Here is a 12655-nt window from a genome sequence, read left to right on the forward strand (position 1 = left end):
CACACATATTTATATATGTATACTCCATACATATTTATATATATATATATATATATATATATATATATATATATATATATATATATATATATATATATATATATTGGAGTGTTTACCTTTTTATTATTTTATTCAATATTTTTATTTTTAATATTTTGTATTTAGCTCATTAAGAATTGTTTATGCATTTATGTTTTAATATTAGTTTTACATGTTCGTGTTATTATTGAGCTTAATAAGAGTGTTTGTCATGTCATGTCATGTGTAGATGTTCATTTTTTTGTTTTTCTTTCACTATTTTTTAATTTTAAATATTCTTTATTGTATGTCACGTTTTTCCATGATTTCATGTATTTATTTTGTAATATTTGTTTTTTATATTATATATATATATATAATATTTTTTATTAGCTTAGTTTGAGTGTTGTCATGTTTTTTAGATATTTAAAAATATTTGTTCTTTGTTTTTTAATGTTTTTAAAGCTTTTTTAGCTTAAGTGTTGTCATGTTTTTCACTTATTGTCTATGTTTTTATTTTTTAATATGGTTTTTATATGTTCCATTTTCATATGTTCTATTCTGTTTTATTGAGCTTGATAACGAGTCATGTTTGTAAAGATTTAGTTAAATTATTTTTTTTCTTTTACTATTTTTTAATATTTGTTTTAATTTTAAATATTTTTATTGATCTTATTAAGCTCGTGTTTTTCCATTATTGTTTTCATGTGTTTATTTTTCATTTTTTTGTTGTTTTTATTGAGCTCGTTAAGATTGTTGTCATGTTTTCTAAGTGATTTTTGAAAATATTTGTATTTATTGTTGACTACTTTTTACTGTGCCACAAACAAAGCACGACACACTTGAAGGTAGAGAAGAGAAACTAGCACACTGTACAGCAACCACTACTTCCTGTCTGTGGGAACATCCTGAAGACACAGCCAAGGTAAAAGCACGCCTGCAGACTCGTGAAGGTACAAGAGCAGGATAATCCAGTTAGGAAACACACACACACATACAAACACACACATACACGCAGAGTTGTTCATGTGAGGCCACAGATTAGGCACTGCTAGCGTGTCCGGCTGAGTCAAAAGTTTTGGGACAAAAGCGATCACGTCCTTCAGACGACCTGTGGCTGTCGGGCCTGCATGTTAGCACGTTAGCGTGTGCTGGCTGCCGTATGATGTAAAGACATCGGCCTTTCCAATCAGGCATGTTGTCCATCAAACACCACATGTTCCCTTCACATCCACTATGAACTCTAATGTTTTTACTTGGTGTGTGTGTGTGTGTGTGTGTGTGTGCTGGCCATGACTTACTGGGCCCCACCCTGAGTGTGCACAAAGACCCCCTGTCCCTGCACACACACACACCATGTTGTCTTTTAGTAGCGCAGTGCAGAGTTCCACAACAGCAACAAACGTGTTGAAAGGTGACAAGTACGTCTTTGTGCGTCCACAAAGTTCCACTTTGCTCCGTCAGCGCCATCTTGGTTCTGTTGGAACACACGAGCGCTTGTCACTCACCAAAGATTCTGTTCTATTCCATTCTACACTCCAAAGGCATATGGCTGACGGACACATACTGACTACATTCTCTCCCAAGACCCCGCCTCTCGGCCAATGGCGGATGGGATGGGCTTACGGCTCACCTTTGACCCTAATGAGGCCAGAAGTGGACGGATGCATTCAGTGATTACTGATGGTATATGGTATATTACAACATATTATAGACTTTATTTTAATATGTCATACTGAATTTCAATTATGACATATTTTATGGCTTTTGTTTTTAAAATGCAATAAGTCAAATATCCGTATATGCTGTATTTTAATATTTTTTAATGCTAATGTGAAATATGATATTTTTATACAATCATTCTATGTCTTGGATTTAAATAATTTCATGAAAAAAATGAAATACAGTCATTGATTTTTCTGATATAAATATAACTAATAAAATTCTATACAGTTAAATAATGAAATATAGAAGTTATATACGTGTACAAAAGTTTTTTTAATTATTAAAAATTAATTAATTATTTAATGATTATTTTACAAAATGTATACAGTATATTATTTAATTATTACCTAATGTTAATATTAAATATAACAAATTGTAATCAAATTAATAACTGTTAAATAATATCAATGAAATAATTGAGATATTATTTATTATGCACATACGTTTAATGTGTACAAGTCATTTTTCAAAATGATTTGACTGTGATTATTTCTATGGATACAGTACATTATTTCAATATGATCAAATGTTCATGTTAAATCTGCCATTTGAATAACTATAATAGATATATAATAGATATGTATTTCAATCATGTAGATCAATGGTACGTCTGTCAAATATTCAAATAATGCTGTATGTTTTTGGTGTACAAATCTATATAGTGTATAAAGTCTTTTCTATGATGTCATCCATCATAAGGATTCTATTCTATTCCATCCATGTGCGACCTGGTGCTGTTGCTGAGCAACACAAGGCCCGTCCACAAGCGTTGGAGGTCGGAGGTGTTCACGTGACTGCGTGCTTCGTTAGCCTTGGAAGCATGATGGCCCAAACCCCCCTCCGTCATCGACCTTTTCAACCCTTTATTAGCGCCGCAACCTTCTGCTGTAAAGGTCGTCTTCACGGCGCCGCAGGAATGACGTTTGTCACCAAGACGAGTCCAAGACGAGGCCGTCACGTCTGGACAGTTGGAAGGAAGGAAGAGTGGAAGGGTGGAAGGATGGAAGGGTAGAAGGATGGAAGGACGGAAGGGTGAAAGGATGGAAGGGTGGAAGGATGGAAGGACCGAAGGGTGAAAGGATGGAAGGGTGGAAGGATGGAAGGACCGAAGGACCGAAGGGTGAAAGGACGGAAGAGTGAAAGGATGGAAAGTTGGAAGGATGGAAGGGTGAAAGGATGGAAGGGTAGAAGGATGGAAGGACGGAAGGGTGAAAGGATGGAAGGGTGGAAGGATGGAAGGACCGAAGGACCGAAGGGTGAAAGGACAGAAGAGTGAAAGGATGGAAAGTTGGAAGGATGGAAGGGTGGAAGGATGGAAGGGTGAAAGGACGGAAGAGTGAAAGGATGGAAAGTTGGAAGGATGGAAGGGTGGAAGGATGGAAGGGTGGATGGGTGGATGGGTGGAAGGATGGAAGGGTAGAAGGGTGAAAGGATGGAAGGGTTGACGGATGGAAGGGTGGAAGGATGGAAGGGTAAAAGGGTGGAAGGGTGGAAAGTTGGAATGGTGGAAGGATGGAAGGGTGGAAGGATGGAAGGGTAGAAGGGTGGAAGGATGGAAGGGTGGAAGGATGGAAGGGTGGATGAGTGGAAGGATGGAAGGGTGGAAGGGTGAAAGGGTGGAAGGATGGAGGGGTTGACGAATGGAAGGGTGGAAGGATGGAAGGGTAGAAGGGTGGAAGAATGGAAGGGTGGAAGGGTGAAAGGGTGAAAGGGTGGAAGGGTGGAAGGGTGGAAGGATGGAAGGATGATATTCTTCATCTCGGATGAGGCCAACAAGAACGTGACTTAGCGACGTCGGAGGTCCTCCTCCTGTCCTCCCAATAGGACCTCCCCAACCCCTCCCCCTCCCCTCCCCTCTGTGCTGCGGTGCACGCCTCAGTGCTTCATGACGTTGACGCGTGTCTTCACTCTGCGTCCACGCTGCACGGAGGAGGCTGTAGGTCCCCCAACACCGGCGTAGAAGGTAAAAGGCGTCTATTTCCTGTATTTCCTATTTCCTGCCTGGCGTGGCCACATGGATGTAGAAGTAGAAAGCATAGAAGATAGAAGAGCCTGTTGTTGTTGTGCTGGTTAGCATTTCATCCGTGTACATCCTCAGCGGGCTTTCATCAACTTTTGTGTGTGGAAGGATTAAGGGGGCGGGGGGGGGCGACCCCCCCTTTGGATGAGCCGACTGCTTTCTGCAAACTGTTTTTGGGCAAAAGGTCAAAGGTGAAAGATGAGACTGTTCAGTGAAGTCGCTCATGATGACTTGTCATGCTTTAAAAAAACGTTTTATTATTTTAAAATATTTCTATTATGCTTTTTAGGAGTGTTGTCATTTTTTAAATATTTTTTACAAAATTTCTTTACATATTTTGATTTAAATTTGATTTTGTAATCATATTTTTAAATGATTATTTTTTTTAGATATTTCTTTTGTTTAAAAGATTTGTATTTAGCTTAGAACTTCAGTGTTGTCATTTTTGTATTTTTGTTTTTTTATATTTTTATTAAGCGTGTTAAGAGTGTTGTCGTTTGTATTAATTTGAATTTTAATCATAATAATAGCTAGCTTTTATTTCAATTTTATTTACATTTTTTAGTTAGCTTTAGTGTTGTTTAGTGTTGTTTTTTTGTTGTGTTTTTTAAGGTTTTATTGAGCTTTTTATGAGTCTCATCATGTTTTTTATTATTATTTTGTATTTAATATTTATTTGTAAATATTATTTACAATCATTTTTATGATTTAATTTGTTACAAATATTTGGTTCATTTAGCTCATTGCTTTCGAGTGTTGTCATGTCTTTGTAATTGAGTTTTAATTTTGATATTTTTCATTTAGCATGTGAAGTGTTTTTAATTATTATTGTTGTCATTTTTTTATTTAGCTCAGAGCGTTTACGTTCCATCAAGTTTTTTTAATGTTTTATGTTATTAGGCTGGTTTAGTGTTGTTTTTAAATGATTTATTTTGTATGTTTTCATAGTTTGTTCAGCTCTTTGTTTATTATGGATTTTTAAATATTTGTTCTTTATTAGTAAAGTTTTGTCTTGGGCTCATTTAGCGTTGTCCTGTTTTTGGTATTTGATGAACTCTTCATATTCTTATTTAGTGTTTCCATGGCTACGGCGGTGGCCGCGTGGCATTGTGGGTAGTGTAGTGTCGTGATGCCATGGAAGCAACCAAACCTCTCGTGGCAGCCGAGCATGTGCGTTGTCGTTTGTGAGCGAGAGGCAGGGCGAGCAACAAGCGTTCTCTGTTTGCTGACGCAGACTTGGCGGCTCCACCTGGGGGCTCCACTTCGGGGCTCCACCCTTCCCTCCCAGCACACACAGAGGCCACTTGAAGGTCTAATTGCGGCGTCCTAACAACAGGTTAAAAGTGTTTTTTCTCTTGTGAGCTGAGAGTCTTTTTATTTACGCCATCAATGGCCGCCTGTGTCACCTGACCAACATCTATTCCAGCTGTTCCACATGTCAACAAGACAGTAGGGTGAGGGAGGTAATGTGACATGGCTCAGCCAGTGACGCGGGTCCTGCTAGCATGGCGGTACCAGGTAGTTGTAGTTACCAGGTTTTAGGTACTAGGTAGGGAAAAGTTAGCATTACCGTCAACAGCTGATGACATCACAGACGGGCTATGTAGCTAACTTAGCAAGTAACGTAACAAGCTAGCGACTTTGTTAGAAGCTAAAGACGTTTTTTGATAAAAATACACAAATAACACATCCGGACAAGCACAGAGTATTGTATGCTAACCGAAATATTTTGGTGTCAATTGAGGCGGCCGCTAACGTAGAGTCCACTGTATTCATTACTTTAGCATGCTAGCATGGCTAGTGTGTGTCAGTTTTAATTTATTGTCCCTCGACAAAAAAGTGAGTTGTTTATTGATGAGGTAAATAATTAGATGACCCTTATTGGGTTACTGACAGCGTATCAAAGTGCCCAAGCCAGACCCATGCTAGCATGACAGATGATCCCAGACCAACGTAACGAGCCAAAGATGGCGGCGTGACAGAGCTGATGGATCCTTGTGGAATGTAAGCAGACTTTAATGGAGCCTGTCGGCCAGCAGAGAGCGGAACAGATCTCACCAAAAAAGGGCTGGAACTTTCTACAACGCTAACGTTTCCCAGCGAGGGTGTCATCCAGACGTTAAAACTTGAGCAATTCTGATGAAATATTGATCGATATTAATATATTGACGCCAGCCAAGGGTCAGCACTGACACGATGGTCCCCTTTTTCTTTGTTTTATTCTGAAAATTTGGGCTGGCCGCACTTTGGACACCCCTGATGTAACCTATCACCTGTCAAAATGGCGGCTTTCATGCCACACACACACACACCTGCCCCGTGTTTACTTTCCGCACAGATGGACACCCATGACACCCATACTGTACCTTATGTTACAGTTTTACATGAATTGTGTAAACATTTGATATTTGTCCCACAGAGGATGTGTTCCTTGAACGTTTGTGTGTGTGTGTGTGTTTGTGTGTGTGTGTGTGCAGACAGGTTCTGCTGAGTGCAGGAGGTCCAGTTGGCACAAGGAGCAGCACATCAGCACTTTGGTACGTAAGGAACCAAGATAAGCTAGCTTGTTGGGGTGGGGGAGGGGGGGTCAGGGGGGAGGGGCAGTGTCGATCAAGCTGAATGACGACATCTTTACACACACACACATACACACACAGGAAGGTTATTGCTGAAGTGATTTTTCTTTCTGTTGTCCATTGAAAGGAATCAAATGGAGACGTGTTTGTGTCGTCATGGTAACAAGTATGGTTTGAATGGAGGAGTCCATCTTCCAAAAAGTTGTGTGTTGTTTCTCTCACACACACACACTCCCATTGCGCAATAGAGAACAAGCCGCAGTGTGTGTGTGTGTGTTGTCCTTTTCTCGTCCTTGTCCTAATGCAGCACAGTGTGTGTGTGTGTGTGTGTGTAAAACAGTACCAATTTTATGCTTGTGGCAGAGGGTTGAAATGTTACAAAGATGTTCTTTTAAGTTGTAAAATGATTAAAACAAATGAAAATTATGTTGAGAAAAATTGATAATTCCACGGGAATCAATATCAAAATATTCCAAGAAGATAATTTGCAAAGATTATGTATTTTCCAGACTGTATGTCCCTGGTTTGGCTGGTCCTGCCACTAGTACTCCAGAGCATCTTATATACGATATGTATTTTTCACCAATGCCACGAGATGGCGCTCTAGGGTCCCGTGTCAGGATCCTATCCCTCCCGTACCGCTGAAGATCTAGCTCGGTTGTGTTGTTTAGGCTGTGTTTGTATGCTATCTTAACATGTAGCTACGTATATAGCCTGCTGTTGTCCATTTTAGTCTTATTACTGGCTGACTTATATACTGTATATCTTAGACTTGGACTAATCTATGTCGTCTAAGAAGACATGGAGGGGGTTGTGATGACACGTGATGACATCACATCCTGTGTGTGTGTGTGTGCATCCCTCACAGGTGCTTAGTAGCGGATGAGAATGGTGATCATGTTGCTGATTCCCGCTCTGCTCCTCACCCTGGTCTCGCTGAGCGCAGCCGACAACTTGGACACTTCGTACCCCGACCTGGAGCACTCCAGAACCATCTACGTGACGGGTGAGCCGGCGTCTGGTTCCCGACACTTTGTTTCCTGACCTTATCAGCATCTTGTTTGGATAAGCGTGCTATGTGGGGGTCTGCTGCTCTGCGGGATAACATTATCTCATCTTGGACTGGCTCCATCCAACACCAGAACCACCACCCTGCACTCCTAGCGTCATAGCAGGACACACACATGAGAATATGGACTCACAGCCCCAAACATACAGTAGCCCTCAATGTCACATCGGCGTGGGTAGCTTTGGTCTGTGTAGGTCCTTTTAGAGGAGACTTGTCTATAAATGGAACGTTAACACTGACACCTAGTGACCAGAATAGAATACTACATACAATGTGTCTTCTCCATGCCTTCATTTGTATTTTACATTTTCTTCATTTTGGGCGGCACGGTGCTCTAGTGGTTAGCGCACAGACCTCACAGCTAGGAGACCAGGGTTCAATTCCACCCAGATAGGACCATTTTCAGCATTTGTGGATATGTAACGGTGGTCATAAAAATGGCCAGAGCACTCATTCCAGACATTTAGCCTTCCCAGTACACGCTACATCATGTTGGGCGTTAGCATGCTAATGTTAGCATTTTTAAAGATTTTCATGAGTAGACACCTATTTATAAACACCGCTATCATGCTAGGTGTTGTCTAACAATGCAAGAATGCTAACATTAGCATAGTAGCCTTTTTAGCCATTTTCATAGGTACACTATTACACTAGTTGTTAGCATGCTAACATGAGCATACCACTATTTTTACGATTATATTATGCTAAGTGTTAACTAATGTTCGCATGTAGGCATGCTAACATATTTTTAACGTTTTTAGCATTTTCAGAGGTAGGAACAAACATTTACCGTTACTATGCTAGCTATTAGCATGGGGACATTAGCCTGTTAGCATTGTCATTGACACCTTTCCATTGCATGTTTTCATGGTCAAGGAATCTAAGTAGATAAAATAAATGTAGGACTAATATTTATGGTTTAAATCACAATATGGGGGGAACGATGGCGTTTGGCGGATGTCTACGCTTTGAGTGCTTTTTCTATGTATTTATTTATGTTTGACTGTCTATTTATTAATGTGTTTTAATGTGTATTTTTCTGTGGTGCATTTCAACGTTTTCTGCAAAATCCATCTAAATCATGTAAATTCAATATATCCATTCCATCCATTTATCCATCCATTAATCCATCCATCCAGCCATAAATCCATCCATCCATTATCCATCATACATCCATCTATTATCCATTCATCCATCCATCATCCATCCGTCCATCTGTTAATCATCCATCCGTCCATCTGTTAATCATCCATCCGTCCATCTGTTAATCATCCATCCATCATCCATCCATCCTTTTTCTATGCCACCTATCCTCACTGGGGGGGTATGCTGGAGCCTATCCCAGCTGACTTCAGGCGAGAGGCGGGGTTCACCCTGAACTAGTGGCCAGCCAATCACAGGGCACATATAAACAAACAACCATTCCCACCCACATTCATACCTATGGACTATTTGGAGGGGCCAATGAAGCTAGCATGTTTTTGGGATGGGGGAGGAAACCGGAGTACCTGAAGAAAACCCACGCATGCACGAGGAGAACATGCAAACTCCACACAGAGATGGCCGAGATAGAGTAGAGAGGTGAAATAATAAGTAAATGTGGAACGGATGAATTTGGCTCATGTTTCTCACCTTCTGAAAGGCATTGGCCCCATGGCGGGTTATTTAGCCACCAATGTCCCCACATGAAAGTGGTATACACTGGACATTTCAAATGAAGTACTTGTTGCGTTTGATGTTGTAGAAAATGTTCCTCGCCTGTCGGTGACATCAGAGCAGTCCATTGTGGTCTCGAGGCGGGGGGGCAACGCCACGTTGCCATGCAGCATCCAGCGGGACCAATCCCTGGCCCCCAATCGCAAGATGAGGATCAAGTGGACCAAACTGACGTCCGACTTCCTGAAGGAGGTTAGTTTGTTTGGGTGCACAGACGTGACGGTCATGTGCTCCCCACCTGACACCCCGTCCCCTCCAGGTGGACGTGTTTGCGGCCATGGATTACCACAAGAGAAGCTACGGAAGCTTCCACGGGCGCGTGCGCCTGCGAGGCTCCTCCCCCACGGACGCCTCACTGGTCATCAGTGACATCGTCCTGGAGGACTACGGCAGATATAAATGCGAAGTCATTGACGGCCTGGAGGACGCCACCGTGGTGGTGGCGCTGGACCTGGAAGGTGAGACCACACCCCCAACACGGAGGTCACATGCTAAAACCGCCCAACCAAAGCCATGAATGTTAGTTCAATCACATGTGTTATTGTGTTATTGTGTTATAAGTGTTATTGTTACGTAACATGAGGAGGCGTGGCTTGCAGGTGTGGTCTTCCCATACTATCCCCGTCTGGGTCGCTACAACCTCAACTTCCACGACGCCGAGCGGGCCTGCCGGGAACAGGATGCCACGGTGGCGTCCTTGGAGCAGCTGCACGCGGCGTGGCAAGGGGGGCTGGACTGGTGCAACGCCGGCTGGCTGAGTGACGGCTCGGTCCGGTACCCCATCACCTCCCCCAGGGAACCCTGCGGCGGCAAGAACACCGTACCCGGCCTTCGCAGCTACGGCCTCAGAGACAAAGACAAGAACCAATACGACGTCTTCTGCTTCACCTCACACTACCAAGGTCACTTCCTACGTCCTCCATGCCAGTAGGGGGCGCTGCGCTCTACACTCACATGGACATCCATTACTCTCTACTACTCTACATACTCTACTCTACTAGTAGTCTCGCAGTAGTGGACTCATGGTAGTATGCCACATAGTAGTTTTGTAATAGCAATGTAGTGTAGTAGTATGCTAGTCTGGTAGTATGCTATTATAGTTGTTGTGTAGTAGGATACTAGCATAGTAGTTGTGTAATAATAATGTAGTGTATCTATATTCTAGTGTAGTATACTAGCATAGTAGTTGTGTAATAGTAATGTAGTGTATCTGTATTCTAGTGTAGTATACTAGCATAGTAGTTGTGTAATAGTAATGTAGTGTATCTGTATTCTAGTGTAGTATACTAGCATAGTAGTTGTGTAATAGTAATGTTGTAGTGTAGTACTTGTGTAGTAGTGTTGTTGTGCATAGTAGTTGTGCGGTAGTAGCATAGTACTTGTATAACAGTAGTAGTTGTAGTATAGTAGTTTTGTAGTAGTATAGTCATGTCATATTTGTGTAGTGGTGTACTAGTTGTGTAGTTGGAGTGCAGTAGTAGTAGTTCTGTCCTAGTAGTTGTGTAGAAGTAGTGTAGTACTTGTATAACAGTGGAGGAATGTAGTAGTACTTGTAGTGTGGTACTTTATAAGACTGTGCGGGTGTAGAGGTTAGTGCAGTACTTGTAATAGCGTGTAGTGGTGCAGCAGTACTAGTTGTTTTGCAGTAATATAATACACAGTACGAGTATTTCTATTGATATTTCCATACAGGATATACCGTAGCAGTACTGACGTGTTTTGGTGTTTCGGTGGTCTTGCAGGAAGCGTGTACTACCTCATCCATCCCACGAAGCTGACGTACGACGAGGCGCGGCGGGCGTGTGAGAAGAACGGCGCCCAGGTGGCCAAGGTGGGGCAGATGTACGCGGCGTGGAAGCTTCTGGGCTACGACCGCTGCGACGGCGGCTGGTTGGCCGACGGCAGCGTCCGTTACCCCATCTCCCGCCCGCGCGCTCGCTGCAGCCCCGACGAGGCAGCGGTGCGCTTCAGCGGCTTCCCCGACAAGAAGCACAAGTTGTACGGCGTTTACTGCTTCAAGGCCCGCCACTGAACACGTTCATGCACGCGCACACGCACTGTGATGCTAGCATGTTAGTAGCTAGCTGACATGTTTCAGGTTGAGCTTACTTCGAGAACTGCGGGGGGGGGGCAAAGGGGAGCGCATGCTAAAACTGACCAGCATGTTGGATTCTGACTCGTCTGAACTGAGACCCGTTTCATGCTGGTCCGACTCTTTGGGCACTTATCTTCTTTTAGTCCATCAGAACAGGCCAGAAGGATTTTTTAAGGTGCTAAGATGTCGTTTTTGTTTTCTACTAATTATTATTGTTGTTAGCGTTCTTGTAGAAAATGGAAATGTTAAATGTTTTGATATAAATAAACGCCAGACTTTAATGAACAGTCAAGTGCTTTGTATGTCGACTTCTTCTGGAACGTTCTCAACACTGTCCGGCGATGAGGCTGAAATAGGCTAAGCTAATGTCCTGCTAGCTCATAGCTTGATGCTCTCACACATGAAAGTAGGATGTTAGATCATCAAAAAAGAAGCAAATAAAGTAACAAAGTAAGAGTTCGATTCGAGACAAAGTGATGTACTCACAAGAGGAGTTTTAGGAGTGATGACATTGCTGAAACCTCGAATAGGCTTGGGGATACATAAAGTTGTTTTAAGGCTGACCCTTTAAGGTTGGCCCTTTAAGGCTGGAGCGGTAAGCCTGGAGCTTTAAGGCAGGCCCTTTAAGGGTGGCCCTTTGAGGCTGGCCCTTTAAGGCTGGCCCTTTAAGGATGGCCCTGTAAGGCTGGCCCTTTAAAGCTGGCCCTTTAAGGCTGGCCCTTTAGGAATGGCCCTTTAAGGCTGGCCCTTTAGGAATGGCCCTTTAAGGCTGGTCCTTTAAGGCTGACCCTTTAAGACTGGAGCTTTAAGGCTGGCCCTTTAAGGCTGGAGCTTTAAGGCTGGAGCTTTAAGGCTGGCCCTTTAAGGCTGGCCCTTTAAGGCTGGAGCTTTAAGGCTGGCCCTTTTAGGATGGCCCTTTAAGGCTAGCCCTTTAAGGCTGGAGCTTTAAGGATGGCCCTTTAAGGCTGTCCCTTTAAGACTGGCCCTTTAAGGCTGACCCTTTAAGGCTGGCCCTTTAAGGCTGGCCCTTTAAGGCTGACCCTTTAAGGCTGGCCCTTTAAGATTGGAGCTTTAAGGCTGGCGCTTTAACTGGCCGTTTAAGGATGGGCCTTTAGGGCTGGCCCTTTAGGGATGGCCCTTTAAGGCTGGAGCTTTAAGGCTAGCTCTTGAAGGATGGCCCCTTACAGCTGGCCCTTTAAGGCTGGCCCATTGAGGCTGGCCCTTTGAGGCTGGAGCTTTAAGGCTGGCCCATTAAGGCTGGCCTTTAAGGCTGGAGCTTTAAGGATGGACCTTTAAGGCTTGAGCTTTAAGGATGGCCCTTTAAGGATGGCCCATTAAGGCTGGCCCTTTAAGGCTGGAGCTTTAAGGCTGGCCCATTAAGGCTGGCCCTTTAAGGCTGGCCCCTTAAGGCTAAGTCCCTGAGCTAATACACAACA

At 42.9% G+C, this 12655-nt stretch overlaps 1 protein-coding gene across 3 annotated transcripts; it reads left to right on the forward strand.

Moving 5' to 3' along the window:
* Window positions 1-3668: 3668 nt before the first annotated feature.
* LOC131107407 (hyaluronan and proteoglycan link protein 1-like) lies at window positions 3669-11487 on the forward strand. 3 transcript variants are annotated; one of them, XM_058057405.1, is made up of 7 exons: window positions 3669-3706; window positions 6241-6300; window positions 7208-7345; window positions 9153-9316; window positions 9384-9582; window positions 9724-10026; window positions 10867-11487. In XM_058057405.1, the coding sequence occupies exons 3-7, from the start codon at window positions 7222-7224 to the stop codon at window positions 11154-11156; spliced, it is 1080 nt and encodes a 359-aa protein (XP_057913388.1). In that variant the 5' UTR covers window positions 3669-3706; window positions 6241-6300; window positions 7208-7221; the 3' UTR covers window positions 11157-11487. The 3 variants fall into 3 exon arrangements, with proteins under 3 accessions (XP_057913388.1, XP_057913390.1, XP_057913389.1); XM_058057406.1 differs by lacking the exon at window positions 3669-3706 and adding an exon at window positions 4513-5099; XM_058057407.1 differs by lacking the exon at window positions 6241-6300 and having other exon boundaries at window positions 3670-3706.
* The last annotated feature ends 1168 nt before the right edge of the window (window positions 11488-12655 follow it).

The sequence above is a fragment of the Doryrhamphus excisus genome, chromosome 19 (assembly GCF_030265055.1).
Source record: "Doryrhamphus excisus isolate RoL2022-K1 chromosome 19, RoL_Dexc_1.0, whole genome shotgun sequence".
Lineage (NCBI taxonomy): Eukaryota > Metazoa > Chordata > Actinopteri > Syngnathiformes > Syngnathidae > Doryrhamphus > Doryrhamphus excisus.